Source organism: Gavialis gangeticus, unplaced genomic scaffold (genome assembly GCF_001723915.1).
Source record: "Gavialis gangeticus isolate Ggan-Ray unplaced genomic scaffold, GavGan_comp1, whole genome shotgun sequence".
Classification (NCBI taxonomy): domain Eukaryota; kingdom Metazoa; phylum Chordata; order Crocodylia; family Gavialidae; genus Gavialis; species Gavialis gangeticus.
The window spans coordinates 1,713,772-1,735,784 of NW_017728964.1; the positions used below are offsets into that span (position 1 = coordinate 1,713,772).

Below are 22,013 nucleotides of genomic sequence, written 5' to 3' on the forward strand. Positions count from 1 at the left end.
GATCCTATTCAGCTTATTCTCCACTAACCCCCAGGTCCTCTTCAGCAGAGCTATTTCCCCAGCCTGTCCTGGTGCATGGGATTGTTCCATCCTATATGCAGGACTTTGCACTTGTCTTTGAACCTCATGAGTTCCTTTTGCTCCAATCCTCCAATTTGTCTAGGTGACTCTAAATCTTAGCCCTACCCTCCAGCTTATTTATTACACCACCCAGCTTGGTATCATCTGCAGACTTGCTGAGGGTGCACTCTATGCCATCTTCTAGGTCATTGATAAAGACATTGAACAAAACCAGCCCCAGGACCAAATTGTGGGGCACTCCACTTGATGCTGGCTACCAAGTAGACATTGATTACTACTCTCTGAGACCAGTGTCAGCCAGTTTTCTATCTACCTTACAGTCCATTCGTCTAGCCTATACTTCCTTAACTTGCCTGCGAGAATGTTGTAGGAGATGGTATCAAAAGCCTTGCTAAACTCAAGGTACACCACGTCCACTGGTTGCTGTCCATCCACAGAGCTAGTCACCTCATCATAGAAGACAATCAGGTTGGTCATGCATGCCTTGCCCCTGGTGAATTCATGCTGACTGTTCCTAATCAAATTTTTCTCCTCCAAGTGCTTAGAAATGGATTCCTTGAGAATCTGCTCCATAATTTTTCCATGGACTGAGGTCAGACAGACTGGTCTGTAATATCCTGGATCGTCCTTTTCCCATTTTTAAAATATGGTCACTGTGTTTGCCCTTTTACAGTCATCTGGGACCTCTCCTGATCACCATGAGTTTTCTAAGAGACTGGCCGATGGCTCTGCAATCACATCAGCCAGCACCCTCAGGCGCATTCGATCCAGTCCCATGGACTTGCATACGTCCAGATTTTCTAAGTTGTCCCTAACCTGTTCTTTCACTACTGAGGGCTGCTCCCTTCCTCCCCAAACTGTACTGCCAGTTGCAGTAGTCTGGGAGCTGATGTTGCCTGTAAAGTCTGAGGCAAAGAAGGCATTGAGCACTTCAGCCTTTTCTGCATCCTCTGTCACAAGGTTACCTCCCCTATTCAGTAAGGGACCCACACTTTCCCTAATCCTCCTTTTGCTTTCCCTGATCCTCCTCTTCTTCTGCATCTAATACTCACTAATTGTGGGTTTTGGGTTAACTCTGTTTATGGGGCCCAGAGTGCCAATATGCATCCATAGGGTATGTATATACATAGTTTTGTATGCACCAATTCCATGTATAGCGTATTGCACATGTTCATTATGCACACACAGTTAAGTGCCCTCATTGCCAGGAAACAGAATCGTTACCTTGGCATAAGTGCCAATAATGTCACTTAGATTACTAAAAACTGCCACATAGATGATCAAAGGGAAACCACTCTAGTCCTTTCAGTTGCAGCATCCCTAGTACCACTCAGAGCCCAGAGGTTTGCACTGGAATCTCTGAGTTAGCTGAAAAACAGGTAAAAATTATATGTAAGCAGTTTCTTAGTTATTAAGTAGAGGGCCATGTTCCTTGTTTATTCTTGTAAATCTGTGTGACCTCATGACATGTTCTACTTTGTTTGATATTTTTCCTAGTGCTGCATAGTCATAAATGACATGGTATGAGGTACAAAACTACAGGTGTTGAAGAAAAAGTCTCAACACACCTGCTACTAGATAAGCATTAAAAATAACCTAAAGGTTTCAAGACTTTGTAGGAGAAATATTCACAGCATCTCTGTTTCTGCAGAGCCTAGTATAACAGAACTGTGGCCCCTCAGGATACATCACTGTGCTGCTCACAAAACCCTTTCTGATATTCAGAGCTATTGCATTGATTTGTATCCTTAAACTCAAGCCTTTGTCAGTTGAACTGCATAATTTGCTTTCCATTATCAGTGAAACATGCAATAAAAAATGAGTAAAACAATAAAAATATGTCCCAAATAACAGAGGGAGCATTTGGTTCAGGAAGCTTAAGCTTTGCAAATATGAGCAAACTGCATATCTTTCTAGGGCCATCTAAGCAGAGTCTGTTCAGAAGCTCCAGTCCTGTTTTATCTTTTGGAAGCAACTGTTTTTTGTTGCAGTTCCCATTTTGCTGTAATTTCATTGCAAACCTGTCCCTCTGCAGTGCCAAATATATTTCAATAGAGGAGATCACGTGACTCTGATAGAAATCAGGCTATCTTGGAGAGAGAGAGAGGCATCTGATATGTGCTATAGAATCTGTTTGGATATGCACTGTTACTACTAGAAAGGGATGAAGGAAGGAAGACAGTACAAGTTAACAAGCCTGACTGGGAAGAAATATTATTAATTGTTCACAGCATAGAAAAAGAAATTAGATAGTGAAGAACATCTTTTATAATATTTATATAGTTTCACTCCTCTGCAGGCTATTCTTTAACTGAAGCTACCAAGGTGTGGTCTGCTGGAACCATGCCAAGCTCAGTGCCCTTACCTAAGAAAGTATTTGTTTTATTGGTATGCATTTATTGGAGAAACAAGGAAGAACTATGGAATAAGGATGGAAAGGAATGGGCTGTCCGTATACTGAAATCATCTTTCTAGTACCACTCACTTTATTCCCACCACATATATGGCCCACCATGTTCCATAATTTGCCTAAAACCCAAACTTTACTTACTTTAGCAGCAGCCGCTGTTTGAATTTCACTGTGAAAAGAGTCTCCACAGTCTAGAACTATGTACACTTCAGGCTAATCTGGAATTTTAGCATCTATTTCAGCTGAGAAAGCATCAGTGCTTCATCTTCAACAATATTCAAAAAAGACTTTAAATAGACCATTTTGTGAATAAAATAATTCAGAACATGATGACATACTTTGTGTCTCAGCTCCTTGGGGAAGGGTCTGCCTTTTGCACAGCACTGAGCACATTGTCAAGGTTTACTACAACAGCAATGCTTTTTCAACAGTGCCCTTAGAGAGGTCCAGCTATGAAGGTGGAAATGATGCCAGGAACAAACTTCATGATGATTTATTGTTATTAATTTTTTTTAATTATTATTATTTATTTAATGGAAAGATTTTTCAGGGACTAACCTCCCTCTTGAAATGTTCCAATTGAGAAAACAATATTTAATTAAGACATTGAAGCAAATAACAACAAACTGCTTAATCTGTCTTTAATTTCGATCTACAGGCAGACTTGGCAAGCCAGTACCTTAGAGCCGGAGTGAAGAATATTGGCACTGTATTTCTTATGACTGATGCACAAGTGGCTGATGAAAGGTTCTTAGTGCTGGTGAATGACTTGTTAGCTTCAGGTGTGTGCCTCATTGACTATTTCTGACTTCCTTTCCCATGTAAATGTGTACACTGTAAAGTCTGTAGCCTTTACAAGGAATTCTAACATTTGTTAAAAGGAATAAAATAAGGTACAAAAAATATTTGGACATCTTTTGAGCAGGTGGGTTTAGGTATTGAGGTTTTGCTTGGGGTATCTTTTGGGGAATTGTTTGTCATTTGCTATTTCATTTTAATATTAATCTATTTTTATTATTTATTTTGTTTTTATTGGATGCTGCCCTGAGCCTTTTTTGGGAACAGTGGCATATAAATCAAAGAAATAAATAGTTATGTCAGCTAAACCATGAGAATAGAAGTAGTTCTGATATCTGTTTACCAGGCACAGGCTCCATCATCTAATACAGAGGTGACCAACCTGTGGCATGTGTGTCACAAGCAGTCTCTATACATGGCATTCAGCTGAGCAGGGAAGGGACACACAGCACAATAGCAGGTAGAGTGGGGAGCATATAAAGCAGAGCGGCAGATGTGACAGGGAACATAGGGCAGGAAGCAAAAAGCACAGCAGTAGATCGGACAGATAAAGGGGATCAGTGGCACTTGAGGAAGGTGTGCAGCTAATTTGTGGCATGACTGCCCAAAAGATTGGTCCCTACTGATCTAACAGATTTTTGTTGTCTCAAAAGTATAATACCCAGTCAATTAATTTTCTCTAAATGTGCATGGCATTTTTTAATTTTGCTTCTATCTCTTAAATTACAGCACTGTGGCATTACCCGCATGATCAGGGGACAACAGGGCAGACCCTACAGTGAGAGACTGCGGGACCTGAACCTATTCAGCCTCCACAAGAGAAGGCTGAGGGGGGACCTGGTGACTGTCTATAGACTCACTAGGGGGGACCAGAAGGGTTTGGGGGAGACGCTGTTTCCCCTAGCGCCTGCTGGCATAACAAGGAGTAATGGGCACAAGTTGATGGAGAGGAGGTATAGATTGGACATCCGCAAAAACTACTTCACAGTTAGGGCGGCTAGGAGCTGGAACCAACTTCCAAGGGAAGTGGTGCTGGCCCCTACCCTGGGGGTCTTTAAGAAGAGGCTGGATGCCTACCTGGCTGGACTCATTTGAGTCCCGTTTCTCTTTTGGGGTTTTTTGTTGTTCTCCCGCCCTGGCGGGGGGTCGGGCTAGAAGATCTACTAGGTCCCTTCCGACCCTTAATCTATGAATCTATGAATATGTCAGCAGATTGAGCCAAAGGATGGAGATAGACATTATATTTGAAGTGTTTCAAATTTCAGGGAATGCTCTCCTATCTGCTCTGCCTCCACTATCCCAAAGCATCTCCTGCTGGAACCCACAGATAAGACTTGGACAAGTAGCTAGGGATTCAGGTTGAGGAGGCAGGGGGGTCACAGGGCCTCTGGTCTTTTGGCTCTGGTGGAGACAGTGGAGGTCGACTAGACAGGAGAGCAGTGGGGCAGTGGAGGAAGACTAGACAGAAGAGTGCTCACTGATACAGTGCCCAACTCATCGTAGGGGGAGGGGTGAGAGGAAAGTGAACTACTCTGGGATTCTGGAGGGTCCAGGGTGCCCTGTCACACTTCACGGAGCATGCAGACATAAGAGGAAGTGCTTTATTTTCTAAATATGGCCCACTGGCCAGATTTGGCCCACCAATTAATTGGATCCACCTCACAGGTATATGCCCACCAACTGATTACGTTTGGCTCACAGGTTCCCCATGAAGCTGAGCCCTGCCCATTCCCACCTGGGCAGCCCACACCACTGGGTTCCCTCCCATGCCTGGTTCTGGCTAGCATGCACAGCTTCCCAGTGGAGCTGCTTCTGGTGTGGCTGCAGCTACCTGGGTACTGTTCAGCTCCCCCAACCTCCAGCAGCTCCTCCTCCTTGTCCTCCTGCCCCTGCTGTGCTGGTCCAGACAGCAGGTAGCATGGGGAAGGGCGGCAGCTGTGGGGACACGCCTTGAGCACTACATGCCTGGACAGGTGGTGGAGAAGCTTCAGCCAGGCAACTCCTGCCCCAGCGCGTGGGGCCACAGCTTCTGGCTGTCTTCCACCCACTCTGTCTGCCCAGCATGATGAGCAGCCACGTGGGAATGGCCAAGTGGAAGGAAGGTGGCCAGGAGCTGAAGCTCTGCATGCTGGTGCAGGAGTCTCCTGGCTGCATCTTCCCCACCTCGCCTGGCTGGGCATGTGGTGCCCCAAAGCCACCGTCACTTCCCAGCACTACCTGCTGCCCAAAGTGGTGCAGGAAGAGGAGGAGATGCTGCTGGAGGTGGGAGGAGCCAAGCAGTACCTGAGTGGCTTCAGCTGCACCTGAAGCAGCGCTGCCAGGAAGCTGTGCATGCTGGCTGGAACTGAGTATGGGCAGAAATGCAGCAAGGACTGCTCTCGGTGGGAGCAGACAGGAGTCAGCCAAATGTGGAGCACTGTGGTTACAGCAGTGGGCTGTTTTTTTCAGGAGGGGACTTCACCTGCACGTGCACCACCCAGGTGAGCTGTGTTGCATCCCCCCTACATACACCCCCACACACAAACACCCCCACACACCCACCTCCATGCACCCATCCCCTCATATACCTCTCACCCCACCCTTCCCACACACACTCCCCCACACTCTCCCCACATGATATGTAAGAGTAAGGCTTTATTTTGAACTATTATGCAATTGCCTCTAAATATACTACTCAAAAGAATATAAATCAGGACAACAATTTTTTTTTAAATAAAATTAAAATATGCTATAATGGATGGTTTTTAGTTTACATTTGTTTTTATCTATAATTTGAAATTATATTTCCTAAAATATTTTGCGTGTAGCCCTCGACAGCTCACCAAAACTTGTAACATGCCCCTCTACCTGAAATAATTTCCCACCCCTATTCTAAATACTACCAGTTGCCCTTGTGGGTTCCTTTCTGGAGTGTTTCAAAGGGTGTAAATATCTGTACGTCTTGCCTTGTGAAGAGCTTCAGAAGCATTTGAAGCACTTCAAATGTTACATCTGCCCACACCAAAAGGAGATGTTTCCATGAAGGAATTATGTCCTTGCAATAAGAATAAAGTCCATGATGTAACAAAGCTTCACTTAGTTTGTGAATTCAGTTTCACTGTTTCCCAGAGCTGGGTAAACAATGTATTATAATGAATAGATCATCTGTCTGAATATCAGACTCATCCCAATCTTGTTTCTTTCCTATATTTTTTTCCAATCCTATTTGTATGGCTCAGGGCTTTTTGTCTTTTGGGGGAGGGGAGGGGGAAGGGGTTTCAAATGATTGGAAAATAGCTGTTCTATTTGTGAAGGTCCCTCTTTTCATGCCGATTACACTATTTGCATGTGAATTTAGATATTTTTATGTGCAGAACATCTGACATTGTGTGTGTAAGCAAACAAATCAGACTTGCTGCCTTGCTTCAGGTCTCTGGCTCTGAACTTCTCCCCAGCACCACAGCCTGTCACCTATCCTGTCCCTCTGCATTCTTCTCCTGGAGCTCTTAACTCTGTCTGTGGCTGTACCCTCATTTACTAGTCATGAATTGGAGATGGCTCCCAGCCTTCCAGCTAGGCAGACTTTTTTAACTGCTGACTACTTGCAGCTGTTTCAGCCCCCAAAAGGCTGAGCACCTCTGTACAGTGTTGTAAAGTTAGCTTAGTAGATAACAGAAACAATACCATGTGGCATATGTGACACAGTACTTCATCATGTGCAGTGGTGATGAATGATTAATGACATAGCAGAAACAAAGAGTTTATGACCAATCCACAGGCTGCACTGGGTTGATGAATTGTCTGAATACTTTGCAAAATAGAAGATGAATCCTGAGGCCAGAGCTTGTTGAGATGTGATTCATGGGCAGAAAAAAAGGATTTAAATTACTAAGTAATTTGTGATCTCCTTGTAGTTCTCTCAGGTGCACTCCCTCCTGGAGGGATAGCATGGAAATCATATGTACCATTTAATGCATTGTAAGCATCTACTAGTAGGGAGAAGGTCTAAGTAGCTTCTCATAAACTTCCTGTTTTCAGTCACTAGAGTACTGCTTATTTGCTTTTGTGGATCTGGTCTGAGGTTCATTATGATATTTCTGATAACAAATCAATAGCAGTTGATCACTGTGGATGTGGGTGGAGCTGTAGACAGGGCCTTTGAGTCCTATGACTCTTTATATGGAATTATTATTGATACCTTTGCATGCCACGCCCTGTGGTAGAGGGCCATTACCACCTGTGAAGTAGAGAAATATTAACAGGAATCAGGGAAATGACAAGGAGCCATGACATATATTGATTCTGTCAGCATGGCCCGACTAGAAATGCCCCTGTGCCTCCTGGGCAGTTGGTTTTCAAGTTTTTGTGGAACAGGAAGCAAAGAAGGGTGCAAGTACATCAATGCACTCTCCCTTCCCCTCCTCCCCCCTTCCTGGATCTGCCCCAGCTCAGGCAATCTGGTTTGTCTCCCTATCTGCCTTGTATGATGGTTGTAGTGGGAAATGGAAAGAGGCTTCTTTTTTCCTTTACCATTCCCCCTTTCAACCCTTTATTGCTTCATGTTGGGGAGCTAATGAAGGAAGAGGTGGAAACTGCAGCTAGCACTGGAGCATCCATAAAAGGAGGAAGAAAGGCTAGGGCTTTCCTGGTCAGTCTCTCTGCTAGTTAGATGTGCACTTTCTTACTTTTTTCTGTAGATTAGTGGAAGGTAGGGGCAAGCTGGCTGGAGGTGGTCTAACCACAGAGGCAGATTTCCTACACACTTTCTCCTCTATGGTGCAAGGAGATGGTTCATTAGATAAGTAGAAGTACTGGCTCCTGCTGCTTGTTTTATATATATTTTCTTTTTCCATTTTTTTTTTTTACATTTATTTTCAGCATTGAATGCATAGGAATAAAATTACTTGTTTTCTGAATTTCTTCTTAATAAGCTGGTTTCTGATCAGCTACTGTTATTTTCCTAAGCTGTTAATATCAAATAAAGATCAGATTTCAGCAATCATTTAGTTCAGGCAGAGGTCAGAACAAAGCAAATTAGGAAGCTGTAAATGGTCACTAAAATTCTATTTGAATAGATATGTTATTAGCCATTAACTGCATGTGCCATTAGCTTTTTAAACATTGTGATCTGCCACTTATTTGAATACAGCTGGAGATAACAACATTTTTAGAGAGCTGCAGAAATAACTTCACCTACCTGATCAAGCATATTCACTCGCATCTGTGTAGTGCAACCCAGAGACTTTTTCTATAAAAAGGCTCTGCTCCATACACAAATAAATGAAGAAAATATTTCATTATGCTTATAAGTTTGCTAAAACAATCCATTCCCCTTATTACTAGGTGAAATTCCTGATCTCTTCCCTGATGATGAAGTTGAAAACATCATCAGCAGTGTGAGAAATGAAGTCAAGAACCAGGGACTAATGGACACCAAAGAAACATGTTGGAAATTCTTCATAAATCGGGTTCGACGACAACTAAAGGTAATGTGATACTCAGCATTCACATCCTTGTCACTGAGCTCAGTTACAACAGTAACTGGGTAGAATTGTTTGGCTTGTATTATACAGGTCTGACTAATTATCTAATGCCATACTGCAAAATATATGAATCAGTGTATTGTCACTTATTTAGCAAACAGTGCTTAAGTACTTGAACTAGAAAAAAGACAAAAGGTTATTTTAATAACATTTCAGTAAAGATTTTTTCTACTCGTTCTCATTTATTTAAAAACAACTTCTGATCCTCCCAAAGTGGTTATTTCCCCATGAACCTGTTTTAAAACAGCACTGATATTCCCATTGTTATGTTGGGGCATTGGGATTCAGCTATGGAGCTTGCTTTAAAGTATCTAGTGTGGATATTAATACCCACAGTGTTATGGAGCTAAACTTGCACTCGTCATCCAAGCACTTGTTCAGGTGGGTTTTTTTCATCCCTCGTGCTCCAGCAGCAAGACTCTTATCTGTATCTGAGCTAGCAAGGCCACAGCTATTTGGAAATGTCTACAGAATTGTAGTCGAATCTTTGGATTGCAAGGCATATATATTCAGGAGCTGCAATCTGTAGGATGTGTGATACTCTAAACTTATTGCAGAAGCTTAACTCTTATTGCACTTTATTCTTCCTGCAGACTAGTAATGCATGCTATTTGAGAAATTCTTAAACTGCATAAAACCTGTGCTTTATGCAATAAAGTAAGAGGCAGCCAACAAATATTCCTCTTACATCAGAATGCATTAGGTTTGAACTGTAGGGCAATGGTCTCCAAAATGGGATGCACAAGATGATCCATTGGGGTGCGGGAAGAAAATATTAGAACTTCTATTTATATTTATTTTTATCTAAAAAAATAAGAAAGAAATTAAGCTTTACTAATATTTAATAAATGGATTGTCACTGGTGCCCTCACTCAGTCCGTATGTCAGATAGTCACATGTCATGTATGGTACGCGAGTAGTGCATGTATATAATTTATAAATAAATATACATATATTGGGGGGTGCATGCTCAAAAATTTTTTACTGATAGGGGTGCACGACCAAAAAAGTTTGGAGACCACTGCTCTAGGGGATAGAAATATAGGAGTGGATGAGCAGCTTAATAGCAGACTAGGCGATGCAACTTCCATCTTCTCAGCTCCAGTTTGGAACATAGTTTGTTTGCACCAAAGGGTGAGAACCTTAATAGGCACATGGCATTCCCGAACTTTGCCTGGCATAAGGACTGCAATTTGAATAATGCCTAAATGTAAGCTTATAAAAAGAGTATTTGAGAAGGAGTTGATGATTATTTTATTAAAGACTGAATTGTCTGACTTCCTCTGAATGCACATAGCACCTATTTCATGGGTGGTAAACATGTGTGGCTGCATGCTTATTTGACCATTACTACTGTGACTTTTATGCTACTTGAAAACCTGTATCTATTTACAGTAATTTCAAGGCCCTTTAATTTTGCCAGAATGATGAAAATGGACCTTATATCAAGTGATAGTTAGGTCCTAAATGTACATGGCATGTCTACACATACCTCTTTTAAGTGGGCTTATCCTAGAATCACCATTTTTAAGGCGCATTAAAGGCGTGTGTCTATACATGCGTGCTCTTAATACACCTTAAAAGTGGCAATTTAAGGCTATGTGAGTCTAAATTTGATACCTGCATAAAGCACACATGTAGACACACTAATGAGCATTAAGGAGTGTGCATCAATGGATAGACACTGTGTTAGTGCACATTAGCGCATCTGCACATGCACTAAAGTGTCTTAGCTATTTGTGCCTAAATTTACTGCACCTTAATGCTAATTAGCGTGTTCACATATACACACATGCCTAAATTGCCTTAATATACCTTAAGCAAAGGTGCTTTAAGTTTAGGTGCATGTAAATACATTAGGGCTGTGCAAAACAGCACCGTTCTGTTTCCACTTCTGTTTCACCTTTTCGAAGGGACAGTGTTTCGTTTCATTGTTTCATTTCATTTCAAAGCACTGTTCCATTTCATTTAGTCAAATTTGTTTCGCTGTTTCAACACGTTTTGATGTTTCACCCACAGGTTATAATGGGGAATCATGAAAATGCCTACAACTGTGTCATTTCTTGTCTGATTTGAATGAAAACAGCAGGGAGGGTAGCCCCTGCTGAGACCACAAAGCCAGTCAAGTTTCAAGTAGATAAGTTTAGGGGTTTCTGGGAAACTTTACTTCAAACTGTTCAAAGCAAAACTCGTGTTACTTGTAAGTGTGAAGGTGCAGGATGGTGAAAACAGCAGCTATGGTAGCCACTGCTGAGGCCATGAAGCCTGCCAAGTTTCAAGGAGATAGATGCAGGGGTTTCTGGGAAACTGCACCTCAGGCTGCTGACAAGCAAAACTGATGACATGGGTGACTTTGTGCACATTAAGGCCCACACTCACTGGCACTGGGGCCCTTACATGACACAGTAGTGTACCCCAATAAAGTCTTCGCCTCCCCTACGACCTCATCTCGGTCCACCACTTTAAATAGCAACAGGTAAGTAAGCAGCACAGTACCATTAGCATCTCAGGCAGCCAAACTGTCACAAAGCCTTTCTTTCCTTTCCTGCAGGAGCTTCTTCTCCAGCAGCTGCCGGGGAACTCTTCCTGCCAGCCCCAGCCCTGGGGCTTAGATGTGCCCAGGGCCCTGCATCCTTCCAGTCAGCTGACTGGGGACAGGTGCTAGGGGTGTTGGTCTAAGGACATGGCACTGGCAGACAAGATTCTTTGGGTCAATCTGATATCTTTTAGTAGACCAACTGAATAGTTGGAGAAATATATCTTAGCAGGCTTTCAGGTTTAAAAAACCTCCTTCAGGCTGAGGAAGCACCTGCAGTTGGTGTGTGTGCTTTTCCTGTATGGAAGGAATAGTAAAGAAGCCAGAGGCTGGCATGCAATGCAGTCAAGAAAGCCAGTCAGTGAAAATGGAAGTGTAGGTGTCAGGTGATGAGAGACAGGCTGGCGGGGAGGGGGCAGGAAGAGATGTAGCAGGTAAAAGTGGAGAGATATCTGGCCAGTATGGATATATCTTCACAATACAATACATATCTCCATCAGAGCACCAAGTGCCCTGATGGAGAATATGTAGGAGATGCCAAGCAACAACTACGCAGAATTTCCCTTGCTATGGCATTCAGCTCCAGCTCTTCCTCTGGCACTGGAAGGCTCAGGCTGGGAAGTGAAATGGGCATGGAGGAAACTGTCCTGCTGGTGTTGCTTGTTGTCATGGTGGTGGTGGTTATGGCTGGTGCTCTTAGAGGGGATGCAGACCCATGCAGTGACACTGCTCCCCTCCCCTTGCTCCTAGTAGAACTGGAAGCCTCATGCATACTGGTTGTAAAAAAGAGGCTCTGTCTTAGTTGGGGGTGGGGGGAAAACTTACAGCTTTCCCTCTACCTGCTCTTCTGCACCTCCCTGAAGGCTTGCAGCTGCCTTTCCAGCATGCTTCATAGTGTGTTTGCCTTGGTGTGCTAGAAAATATGTATGTTCTTCTGTAATGTAATCTGTATTTATGTAATATATGTAGATAATTGTAAGTATGTATTTATGTAATAAATAAAATATATAAATGTATCTATGTGTTCCTCAATAAATTCTATATTATAACATACAATATATGCTGCGCTTTGCTGCACAGTGAATGGAATGCACACTGTGAGAATATTTTGATTCTTTTCTTCAAGAAAAGAAATCTGTACAGACTAACAAAAACAAAAAGAGGATTCTATGGGAGGAATAAATTGAAAGGAATGAATATAATAATAAAAGGGTATTACAAAAGTGAAAGTTATTGGATCCCACTTGCTAGTAACAGGATAGCAAGTAGGAAGTAATAGCTTTTCTCTGACACTGCTGAACTGCTGGAAGACACAGCTCAGTAACTGACCCCAAGGCACAGAGAGAGCTCAGTTTAAATGCGGCTTATTTATGCTGTTTTTACATCCCTCCCCCAGAGCAGTGGGATTGGGAGGGACCTCAGGGAAGGATCACAGTCACTGGTCAGCTATGCATGTCAATATCAGAGCAGTCCTTCCCCCCTCTTCCCCCTCCCTCTCCTTAGTTTCTATTTCCCTAAAAGTAAGCCAGCTTTGAAACTCAAAACGTTTTGAAATGTTTTGAGTGCCCTCGTTTCATTTCAGGGCTGTTTCAAAGCCTTTTGTTTCATTTTGATTTTGCTGTTTTGAGCTTGAAACGAGTCGAAGCAGCATTGAAATGAAACACCGGGCAAAATTTCGCACAGCCCTAAAATATATGTAGACACACCTGTAGAATAACACTGCAAATTCAATAATAATGCAGTATCCTCCATCATGGTTCTGTTTCTGGCCAATTTTTGGCCAAGACAGTGCTGTATATGTTTTTATTTTAGAGGGAAAAGAATGCTTACTGGACACAGACAGAAGTGCAGCTCCTGGGTCTGACTCCTGGCGATTCATAGCGACTATGGAACAATAGTCATTTCTGTCTCCACCCGTTTTTAACTTATCTGTTTATATGGGATTTGTGTGTGCAGACTCAGAATTAGTGGCCCAAAGCTCCAGAGATTATGACGGATTCAGTTTCTGATTTTATTCTGATTTTTCTCCTAGAAAGTCATCCTTCCAGCAAGAAATCCTCAAATCTCCAATTGTGTCTTCACACCTATTGTCCTCTCTTTCTTAGCACTGTTGTCCCTCTTGTTCCTTAGGTTGCACTTTGTTTCTCACCTGTTGGTAACAAGCTGAGAATTCGCAGCAGGAAGTTCCCGGCCATTGTGAGCTGCACAGCAATAGACTGGTTCCATGAGTGGCCTCAAGAGGCATTAGAATCTGTCAGCATGCGCTTCCTGCAAGGAACCCAGAATATTGAGGTGAGGGTTTTCACATAGCCCAACTTTTCAGCTTACAGTCTTTCACCAAGCAACCCCTCTTTCAGCAAGGAGTGAGTGATGGAACTTAGTGTAATTGTGCACTCAGCCTGATCTCATCTATTCATCATTCATATATGACCTCCTTCAGTCTTGGCTTCATAAGCAGAAATGAGATATGAAGTCATTGCTCCAAGCCCGGCTTTCTTTTAATCTCTTTATGGAAAATAGATATCAGTATGTATCCCGTTAAACTGAGTCTGAGTGGTATGCGTATACTCCATTTAAAATATCTTCTCTTTTGTGTTTAGCTTTCAGTCAAAGATTCCATAAGCAAGTTTATGGCATATGTCCATACAAGTGTGAATGAGATGTCCAGATCTTATTTGAGCAATGAACGTCGCTATAACTACACCACACCCAAATCATTCCTTGAACAAATCAAATTGTATCAAAATTTACTATGTAAAAAAGGCAAGGAATTGACTGCTAAAATGGAACGATTGGAGAATGGCTTACAGAAACTCAACAGCACATCAGCACAGGTGAGAAATCAATTTAAACTGGGAAGAATTGTTATTTTTCTGTGCTCTGGTTTAGTAAAAAGAATCACAAGTTGAACCTGAGATGTTAGGAGTGAATGTTTATGCTAGATCCAGAATCTTATTTCACTATGTGTACCTAAATGGCATTTACCCAGATGCATAACATTCATTTTTGGCACTTAAGCACAGTTAGAGATCCTATTCCATGTATATTATATATACACAAGTGTCCACATGGCTTCTGAACAGGTACAGGAGCCACTGGGGCTGTGCAAAGCTTCAGTAGCTGATTCAATTCAGAGGAGATTCAGCCTGATTCGGGGACCGGATCTCTGAATCTGAATCAAATCGGGAGACCAAGTAAAAGCTCTGAATTGATTTGAAGCATCTGAATCAATTCAGAAAAACTTCAGCTGATTCAGAGATTCAGCCATAGACTAAACAGGCAGCTCACAGCTGCCTCCAGCTGCTAAGTTTGTTGGGGTGGGGGGAGAGAAGAGGCATGGGGGAGGGATTGAAGCTGGGGCTGGGACAAGCTCCCCAGCTGGAATGGGGGTCATATGTTACTGGGGGGGCGTGTTACCTGGGGGGAGCAGGATGCAGGTGCGGCAGCACTGGGAGTGGGGGCTATGCCCTGCTGCCGCCCGGAGCGAGCCGCACCTGCATTGCGCCCTCCCTCCCCCCCATGCTGGCTTGGCAAGCAGCAATAGGGCAGAGCCCCTGGTTTAATTCCCCAGCTCCCTGGTTTGACTCCCCAGCTCCTGGTTTGAGTCACCTGTGAGCTGGGGTGGCTCCACGTGTCAGCTGGAGCTCGGCAGCACTCACCCCCCAGCAGCCCCAGCTCCTAGGCAGCATGTGGTGACCTGCTGAGCCATGCTGCATTCGTGTCATGGGGCTGTGCAGGTGCCAGGCAGGGGTGGGGGGGACAATCGTCACTGCCCCACGCAGCATGGGCTGGCTCTGCCATGAGCACCCGGAGGACCCAAATCACTGCTCCTGCAGCTGATGAGTGCAGGGCTTTTTTTTAAGTGCTGGGGATGGGGCCAGGCAGGGCAGCCATGGGGGTTTCTCCCACGGCTCCCCCCTCCCGGGGAGAGGCAGGCACAGCTAGAGGAGCCACCGGAGAACATGCGGCCACCCAGCTGTGCCTGCCTCTTCCTAGCAGATCCGAATCTCCAAATCTCAGCTGATTCAGCTGAATTGATGCAGGACAGTGATCTCCAAATTGAATCACTGTCCTCTGAATCGGCCAAATCCATATCAGAATCAAATACTTCTCTATTCACGCAGGCCTAGTAGCCATGCACATGGGTTTGAGGTAGGTCCCAAATTTGTAAAGGACAGTAAAGAAGGGTTTCCTTATGTCCAGTCTAAAATGGTCATGCAGGAGTTTGTGACAATTGGACCTTGTCTTCCCTTGGGGTACCTTGGTGAATTAGACATTCTTCCCAATCCTGATGCACACCCTTGATATACTTATAGGCTGCCACCAAGTTCCCCCTGAGCCTATGCTTTTCCAAGCCAAAGAGTCGTATGCCTTTCCGCCTCTCCTCATAAGGCCTGCTCTCTTGACTTCTGATCATGCATGTGGCTGTCCTCTTGACTCTCTCAAGCTTCTCCATGTCTTTCCTAAAGTGTGGAGCCCAGAACTGGATGCAGTACTCCACCTGTGGCCTCACCAAAGCTGAATAAAGCAGGAGGATGACATTTTGGGTCTTGCTTGAGATGCATCGATAGATGCAAGCCAGGGTTTTATTTGCTTAACTGGCTGTGACATTGCATGAGTGACTCACGTTCATCTTGTGGTCAGTCATGACCCCCAGGTCTCTTTCACGCCTCATGTAGCACTGCCGAGCCTATAGGTATGATGTGGGTTCTTTCTCCTGAGGTGGAGCACCTTGCATGTCTCTGTGTTGAAAGTCATCAGGTTTTGTTCTGCTCACTTTACGAGCCAGTCCAAATTGGCCTGAATCCCCAGTCTATCCTCTAGTGTGACTGCGCTTCCTCATAATTTGGTGTCATCTGAAAACTTAGCCAGTCCACTCTTGACACCCAAATCCAGGTTGTTCATGAATACGTTATATTAAAGAGTAATGGTCCAAGTACTGAAACGCTGAGGGATGCCACTGGTCACCATGCGCCATGTTGACTTGGGTCTATTGACTGTCACTCTCTGGGTCTGACCACGGAGACAGTTCCCCAGCCATCAGACTGGAAAGTTATCAAGGCTTCAGTTCCCCAATTTTGTCATGAGGAGATCATAGGAGACAAAAATCAAAGGCTTTTTTGAAATCCAAGTAAATGACATCCGTCTCTCCTCCCCTGTCCAGGTGATGTATCACCTGGTCATAGAAGGAGATGAGGTTGGTCAAGCATGACCTACCCGTAACAAAGCCATGTTGGCTGTCTCTCAGGATGACACCTTCTGTTAGCCTATGGTTGATTGATTCTTTAATATTTCTTTCCATGATCTTTCCAGGGATTGAGGTCAAACTGACTGGCCTGTTATTCCTTGGATCTTCCTTCCTTCCTTTCTGGAAGATAGGCACCACGTTGGCCCTCTTCCAGTCTTCAGGAATCTGTTCCAAGTGCCACAAGTTCTCAAATATCCTCACCATTGGTCTCACTATGATGTCAGTCTACTCTTTTAGCACTCTTAGGGCTCTGATAAAATGCACCCCTGACTTACAAGTGTTCAGCCTCTCAAGGTGTCCCCTCACAAGGTCTTCACCAAATGTAGGCATATGGTCATCTGTGCCCTTGTAATCCCATGTTTTGTCAGGCAGGGTGTTTCCCTTGGGATGGTGAAAAACCGACACAAAGTAATCGTTAAGGAGATGAGCTTTTTCCTGGGTGTCAGATGTCAGCTGCTCCATTTGGTTCATCAGGGATCCAATGTTGCCCTTATTCCTCTTTCTAATTCACATGTATCTAAAGAAGGACTTTTTATTGTCTTTGATTCCCATAGCCAGTTTGAACTCAGTTTCAGCCTTGGCTTTTCTGGTCCACTCCCTACAGGTGTGGGCCAGTAATGCATAGTCCTCCTTAGAGGTATTTTGCACCTTCCAGACCTTATAGGCTTCTCTCTTAAGATTCAGGAGGTCCATGAGTTCCCTGTTGAGCTAAGGGCATTTCCCAGCCCTTTTACTACCTTTCCTATAGGCTGGAATGGACTTCCCTTGTGCTTTTAGGATTGCTTCTTTAAGGAGTGACCACTCGTCTTGGCCTCCCTTCCCTGCCAGATCATGATCTCTCAGTGCCTCAACAATCAAACTCCTGAATTTGTAAAAGTCAGCTTTCCTAAAAGTCCTTTCCTAAAGTCGAGGATTTCAGCATTGCTGACTGATTTGCCGGCTTTGCAATGGATAGAGAAAGTGATCAGCTCACGATCACCGTCACCAAGCTTCCCTTCAATCCTCAGGTTGATCACTAGATCATCCCCTTTGGCCACTTCTAGATCTAGCAGCACCTCACCCCTTCTCAGCCCATGGACTTCTTCAGTCAGATAGAGATCATTAATGTAGGTAAGGAAGCTTTGTGACCGATCAGATTTAGCTGAATGACTATGAATTAAAACATTTTCTGAGCAGTTGCACAGATGCTTACTACATTCTAAGTATAACATATTCTAAACACAGAATCTTCTGAAGACTTGGTCCCAGCTCCCCCCCCCCGCGTGCGCATGCACTCACTCACTCTCACTGCCACACTGGAGCCATTTCAAGAATCCAGTGTGGTGGGAAGGCTGGGGTTGTTATGCTGGGTCTAGGGCCTCTTGGGAATCAAGGTACCAACTAGGGTTGGGAAGAGTGAACAGAATCCAGGGACAAGCTAGGTCAGGAAACCAGGAAGTTAGTCCAAGAGTGGGGTCTGGGAATAAACTGAGTCAGGAAGCTGGGAGACCAGCTACAGAGTGGAGTCTGAGAGCAAGATGGATTAAGAAGGTGGAAGATCTAGCAGAGAATGGTGTCAGAAAGAAAGCCAGGACATTGAGCAGAGTGCAGAGGTGGAACACAAGTCAGAGGGAGTAGCAAAACTTTCTGGGATCAGGTTAAGCCCTGTTACTCAGCTACTTCCTGTTCATGCTCAGGAACTAATATGGGGGAAGTGGAGGGTCAGCTGAGCTGATAGCAAGCTGTTAGTCTGCTGGTTGGGTGCTTGGAGATCACATTATTGTTATAGTTGACCAGTGGTCCAGAGCAGAAGTTCCCAACCACCGGGCTGCAGCCTGGTACTGGGCCGCAGAGGGTTGGTTGCCAGGTCATGGCTTGGCCCCCTGTCTGTCTGCCTGGGTGAGTGGCTTCTGCTTCTGGTGGTGACATGCGGGGTTAAAGCTGGGAGGCAGGGCAGCCCCAGGAGGGAGGCAGCCAGCTCCGCCACTGTCTCATGCCAGTCCACTACAAAAAGTTTGGGAATGATTGGTCAAGAGAAAAGATTCTTTTTGGAGAGTGGGCCCTATGAATTAAGAAAGCAGGGCACCAAAATAGATGCCTTCTGACCGGACTGAAGGCCTATACCAGTTATCCATCAAAGGTATGGCAGGAAAGACACAAGGCATCTGAGCAGACAGAGGCAGACAGGTGGTGGTGATCCCTAGGGGGTAGGACTGAATCCAAGGGTCACAGGGCAGAAATTGTTACATTGGCACGTTGGCTAGGAAATGTCCAACAGCAAAACTCTTTTTTGACTGTCAAAGTACAAGATCCCTAGGGCTGGAGGTATGGAACAGGCTGATTGAGTTGAGTAGCGGAACCTAAATACAGAACAGGCCAAAAGTAACCTACACATGTTGAGAGAGAGGGCTTATGGCCAACAGAAAAGTGAGGTATCGGAAAGAGATGGAAGAAAGGCCAGGAAAAGCATTTGAGTGGAAAAAGCATACTCGCACCATATTGCAGTATCATTTCACTAAAAAGAAAAAGTCCTTGAGGCAAAGAGAAAAAATGCTTGCAAAAGTTGGAATAATCACAGTTTCAGAGTAGCCACCAATGGAGAAATTTCAGATCGTTTTGAAAATGAAGGACACTCAGATTTTTAATCAAGACAACTCAGGTGCTAAAAATGTCTGAGGATGAGAACACAAAGGTAGAACCCCAAACACTTCAATGTAGTGGAGGAATAAAAGATTGTAGAGTAACAGATAATATTGTGGAAAGTAAAGTGCAGAGTAGCCAAAGAAGAACCTACACAGGAATTTACTAAACATGTTAGAGTAGCAGTTGAAGAAAACAGAAGAGTAGAATAAGATGCATATAAGTTGTTTCAGATGCTGCAGGGAGGCCAATTGCCCCAGTAGACCAGCTATCAGCAAAGGGCTAAAGAACCTTTCTTATGTTAGCAGAGAAAGTGAAGTTTGCCAGGAGACTAGCTGCAAAGGGCAGCAGATGCAAGTAGCACAGCTCAATGTGCTGCAGGACACTGGGCTGCTGATTAGGGAATTAGCAATGCCTGGGCTTTAGAAACAGTTAGCCAGGTCAAGTGACTAGAAGTGGGAAGAGAAATGGCCATATAAGGCCTGAGCCTGGAGCCCAAGGCTCAGACTAGTCCTCATAACAGAGGCAGTCCGCCATGGCTTAAAGGGAAAGAGGTCACAAAGGGCTTCTCAAGCAAAGATGTTGTTATGGAGGATGTAGAGAGAGACAAAATGTCGACACAGAGTGCAAGTGACATATGCTGGCATTTTGAGTGATCGGTTTAGAGCCTGGCATGTGTTGCCTGGGTTGTGCCACAGAGCATTGAGACTAGTGCCTGGAGAAGAGTCTAAAGGGGTAGATGCCCCAAAGCACATTCTGTCAGGGATAGGTGAGAACGAGGAGTACGTGCCCCAAAAGGCAAACTAGGAGAGAAAGAAAGAGCCTCTTTCAAGTTACGCTGTGAGAATGGGCTGATTGGCAACCTAATGATGAGCATGCCAGGCAAGGCACTGAAAGCTGAACTCAGGTTCTTTGAAGGCAGCCTCCAAATATATTAACTTTGACATTAAAATCTGGCAGGAAAGAGAGTGAGGCCATATTAGGAAAGCTGAGTAGAACAGAATGCAGCACGTAAGGGGTGCTGTGGCTGTTCCTGGAGGCGGAGCTTGTTACAGATGCAAATTGACATTAATGGTACCTTGTGGGATCACAAACATTGGTTTTATGGCTTATTACAATTTTCCTGACCCCTCTTTTTAATTTCTACTAGCAGTAACGGTTCTCTTACCTTTTGAATGATCTCACTCTTTCGCATAATGAGGCTTATGTATTTCAACTGCTCTGTGGCAGGGCGGGGGCCTGGGGGTGCCATGTCTTCCCCTGTGCCCCTGCCGACCGTGCCAGATCAGGTTTCCTGCACCCTCTATCACTCGCCTGCCACGTCTTTGATGTTTGGTTCGTTGAAGGGAGGCTGCCTTTCTCCCTCCCTGGCACGGTGCCTCTGATGCCTGCGCTTCTTGATGCTCTCGCCCCCTCCTGGGGCTCCTCAATGCGCTCGCCCCCCCCCAGGGCTTCTCCAAAGCGCTCGCCCCCCGCCCCCCGGGGCTTCTCCATGCACAGACACTGCCCCCCCACTGGGGCCTGTCTCGCACTCCCTGCGCTTTCGCCCCCAACCGGGGCCTATGCCTTGCGCTTCTCGCACTCCCTGCCCACACTCGGGCCTTGCTCGCGTTTCTCGTGCTCAGGGTTCAGGCGGCCTCAGCCTTACCTGACCCCCCCCAGACCTCTTCCTCGGGTCCTACGCCCACTGGGCTTCTCCCAATTGGGGCTCAGGCGGCCTCAGCCTTACCTGGCCCCCAGACCCCTGTCCTGGGTCTCACATCCCACTGGGGCCTGTCCTAATAATCGCCCACATTGGGCCGGGGTCGGAACACCCCATTGAGGGCTCCTCCACCCCTACAGCCTCGCCCTATCCTCCGGTGTTACAACAACCAAAACAGAAAACACAAAACCCTTGGGCTATAACATAAATTCCCAGCCAACGTGGCTTGTTCCGTATACAGCCCCATCAGGTTTTTCTCAAGCTCCTACCTTCTTGGCGGCCAGAGGGGGACTGGGCTCTGGCCTCGGCCTATGCTGTTTATAAAAGCCGGGCCCTGCCCCCTTCCGGTCAGCTGACCAGACCGGTTGTCACGGCAACCCTCCCTGTGCTGCCCTGGTGATTGGCAGCTGAGCTTCTAACACTGCCTCCAGTAGCAGGTACTTTAGTGCCCTGCTACATGCTCCTTACTTAGTCTGTAATTACGTTTGTTGTTTACTCCTTGCTCCACAAATTGACTCCCTTCTTTAAGTGACCATTTTCTTCATTTATGTAATGGGGTTAAACAAAAAAATTTTTTCTACCTCGTACTTAGTTGAAACTTTCTGCCTCTTTCTCAGATCTGGGGAAGGGCATTTCATGCCCAAAAGTTTGTCAAATTTCTCTTCCAACTATATTGTTGGCCCAATAAAGATACTTCCTAACAAATCCTGCTTCATATATATGCCCAGACCATCCTAGCTACAACAACACTGCAACTTTAGTATTTCATGAAAATGTCTGCCTCAGTTTCTTTTTGACTGACAGTATCAGCACAAAGCTAGAGTTATTTTGATGCATTTCACTGTACAAGCTATGTGTTTCCCTGTAAATTAGGCATTTTTGCCTCGTCTTTAATGCATGCTCAAATCCAAGCAAAACATGTGTCACGTGTATGTGTTAAGCCACAGCAGGTTCAAAACTGCAGGCCTGCTAGCCCCTGCTGAGGCCACAAAGTCTGCCAACCTTGAAGGAGATAGGTGCAGGGGTTTAGGGAAACTGCACCTCAAGCTGCGGACAAGCAAAACTTGTGACATGGGTGACACTGTGTGTGTTAAGGT

The 22,013-nt window shown here is 44.9% G+C and overlaps 1 protein-coding gene across 1 annotated transcript in view; it reads left to right on the top strand.

The window, feature by feature from the left end:
• The window catches only part of DNAH9 (dynein axonemal heavy chain 9), a 609,139-nt gene that overhangs the window by 354,777 nt on the left and 232,349 nt on the right, over positions 1 to 22,013 (top strand). The window contains exons 43-46 of the mRNA XM_019501495.1: positions 3,150 to 3,273; positions 8,612 to 8,754; positions 13,478 to 13,639; positions 13,948 to 14,181. Of these exons, the coding sequence (XP_019357040.1) occupies positions 3,150 to 3,273; positions 8,612 to 8,754; positions 13,478 to 13,639; positions 13,948 to 14,181 (663 nt within the window). The remainder of the gene's footprint in view (positions 1 to 3,149; positions 3,274 to 8,611; positions 8,755 to 13,477; positions 13,640 to 13,947; positions 14,182 to 22,013) is intronic.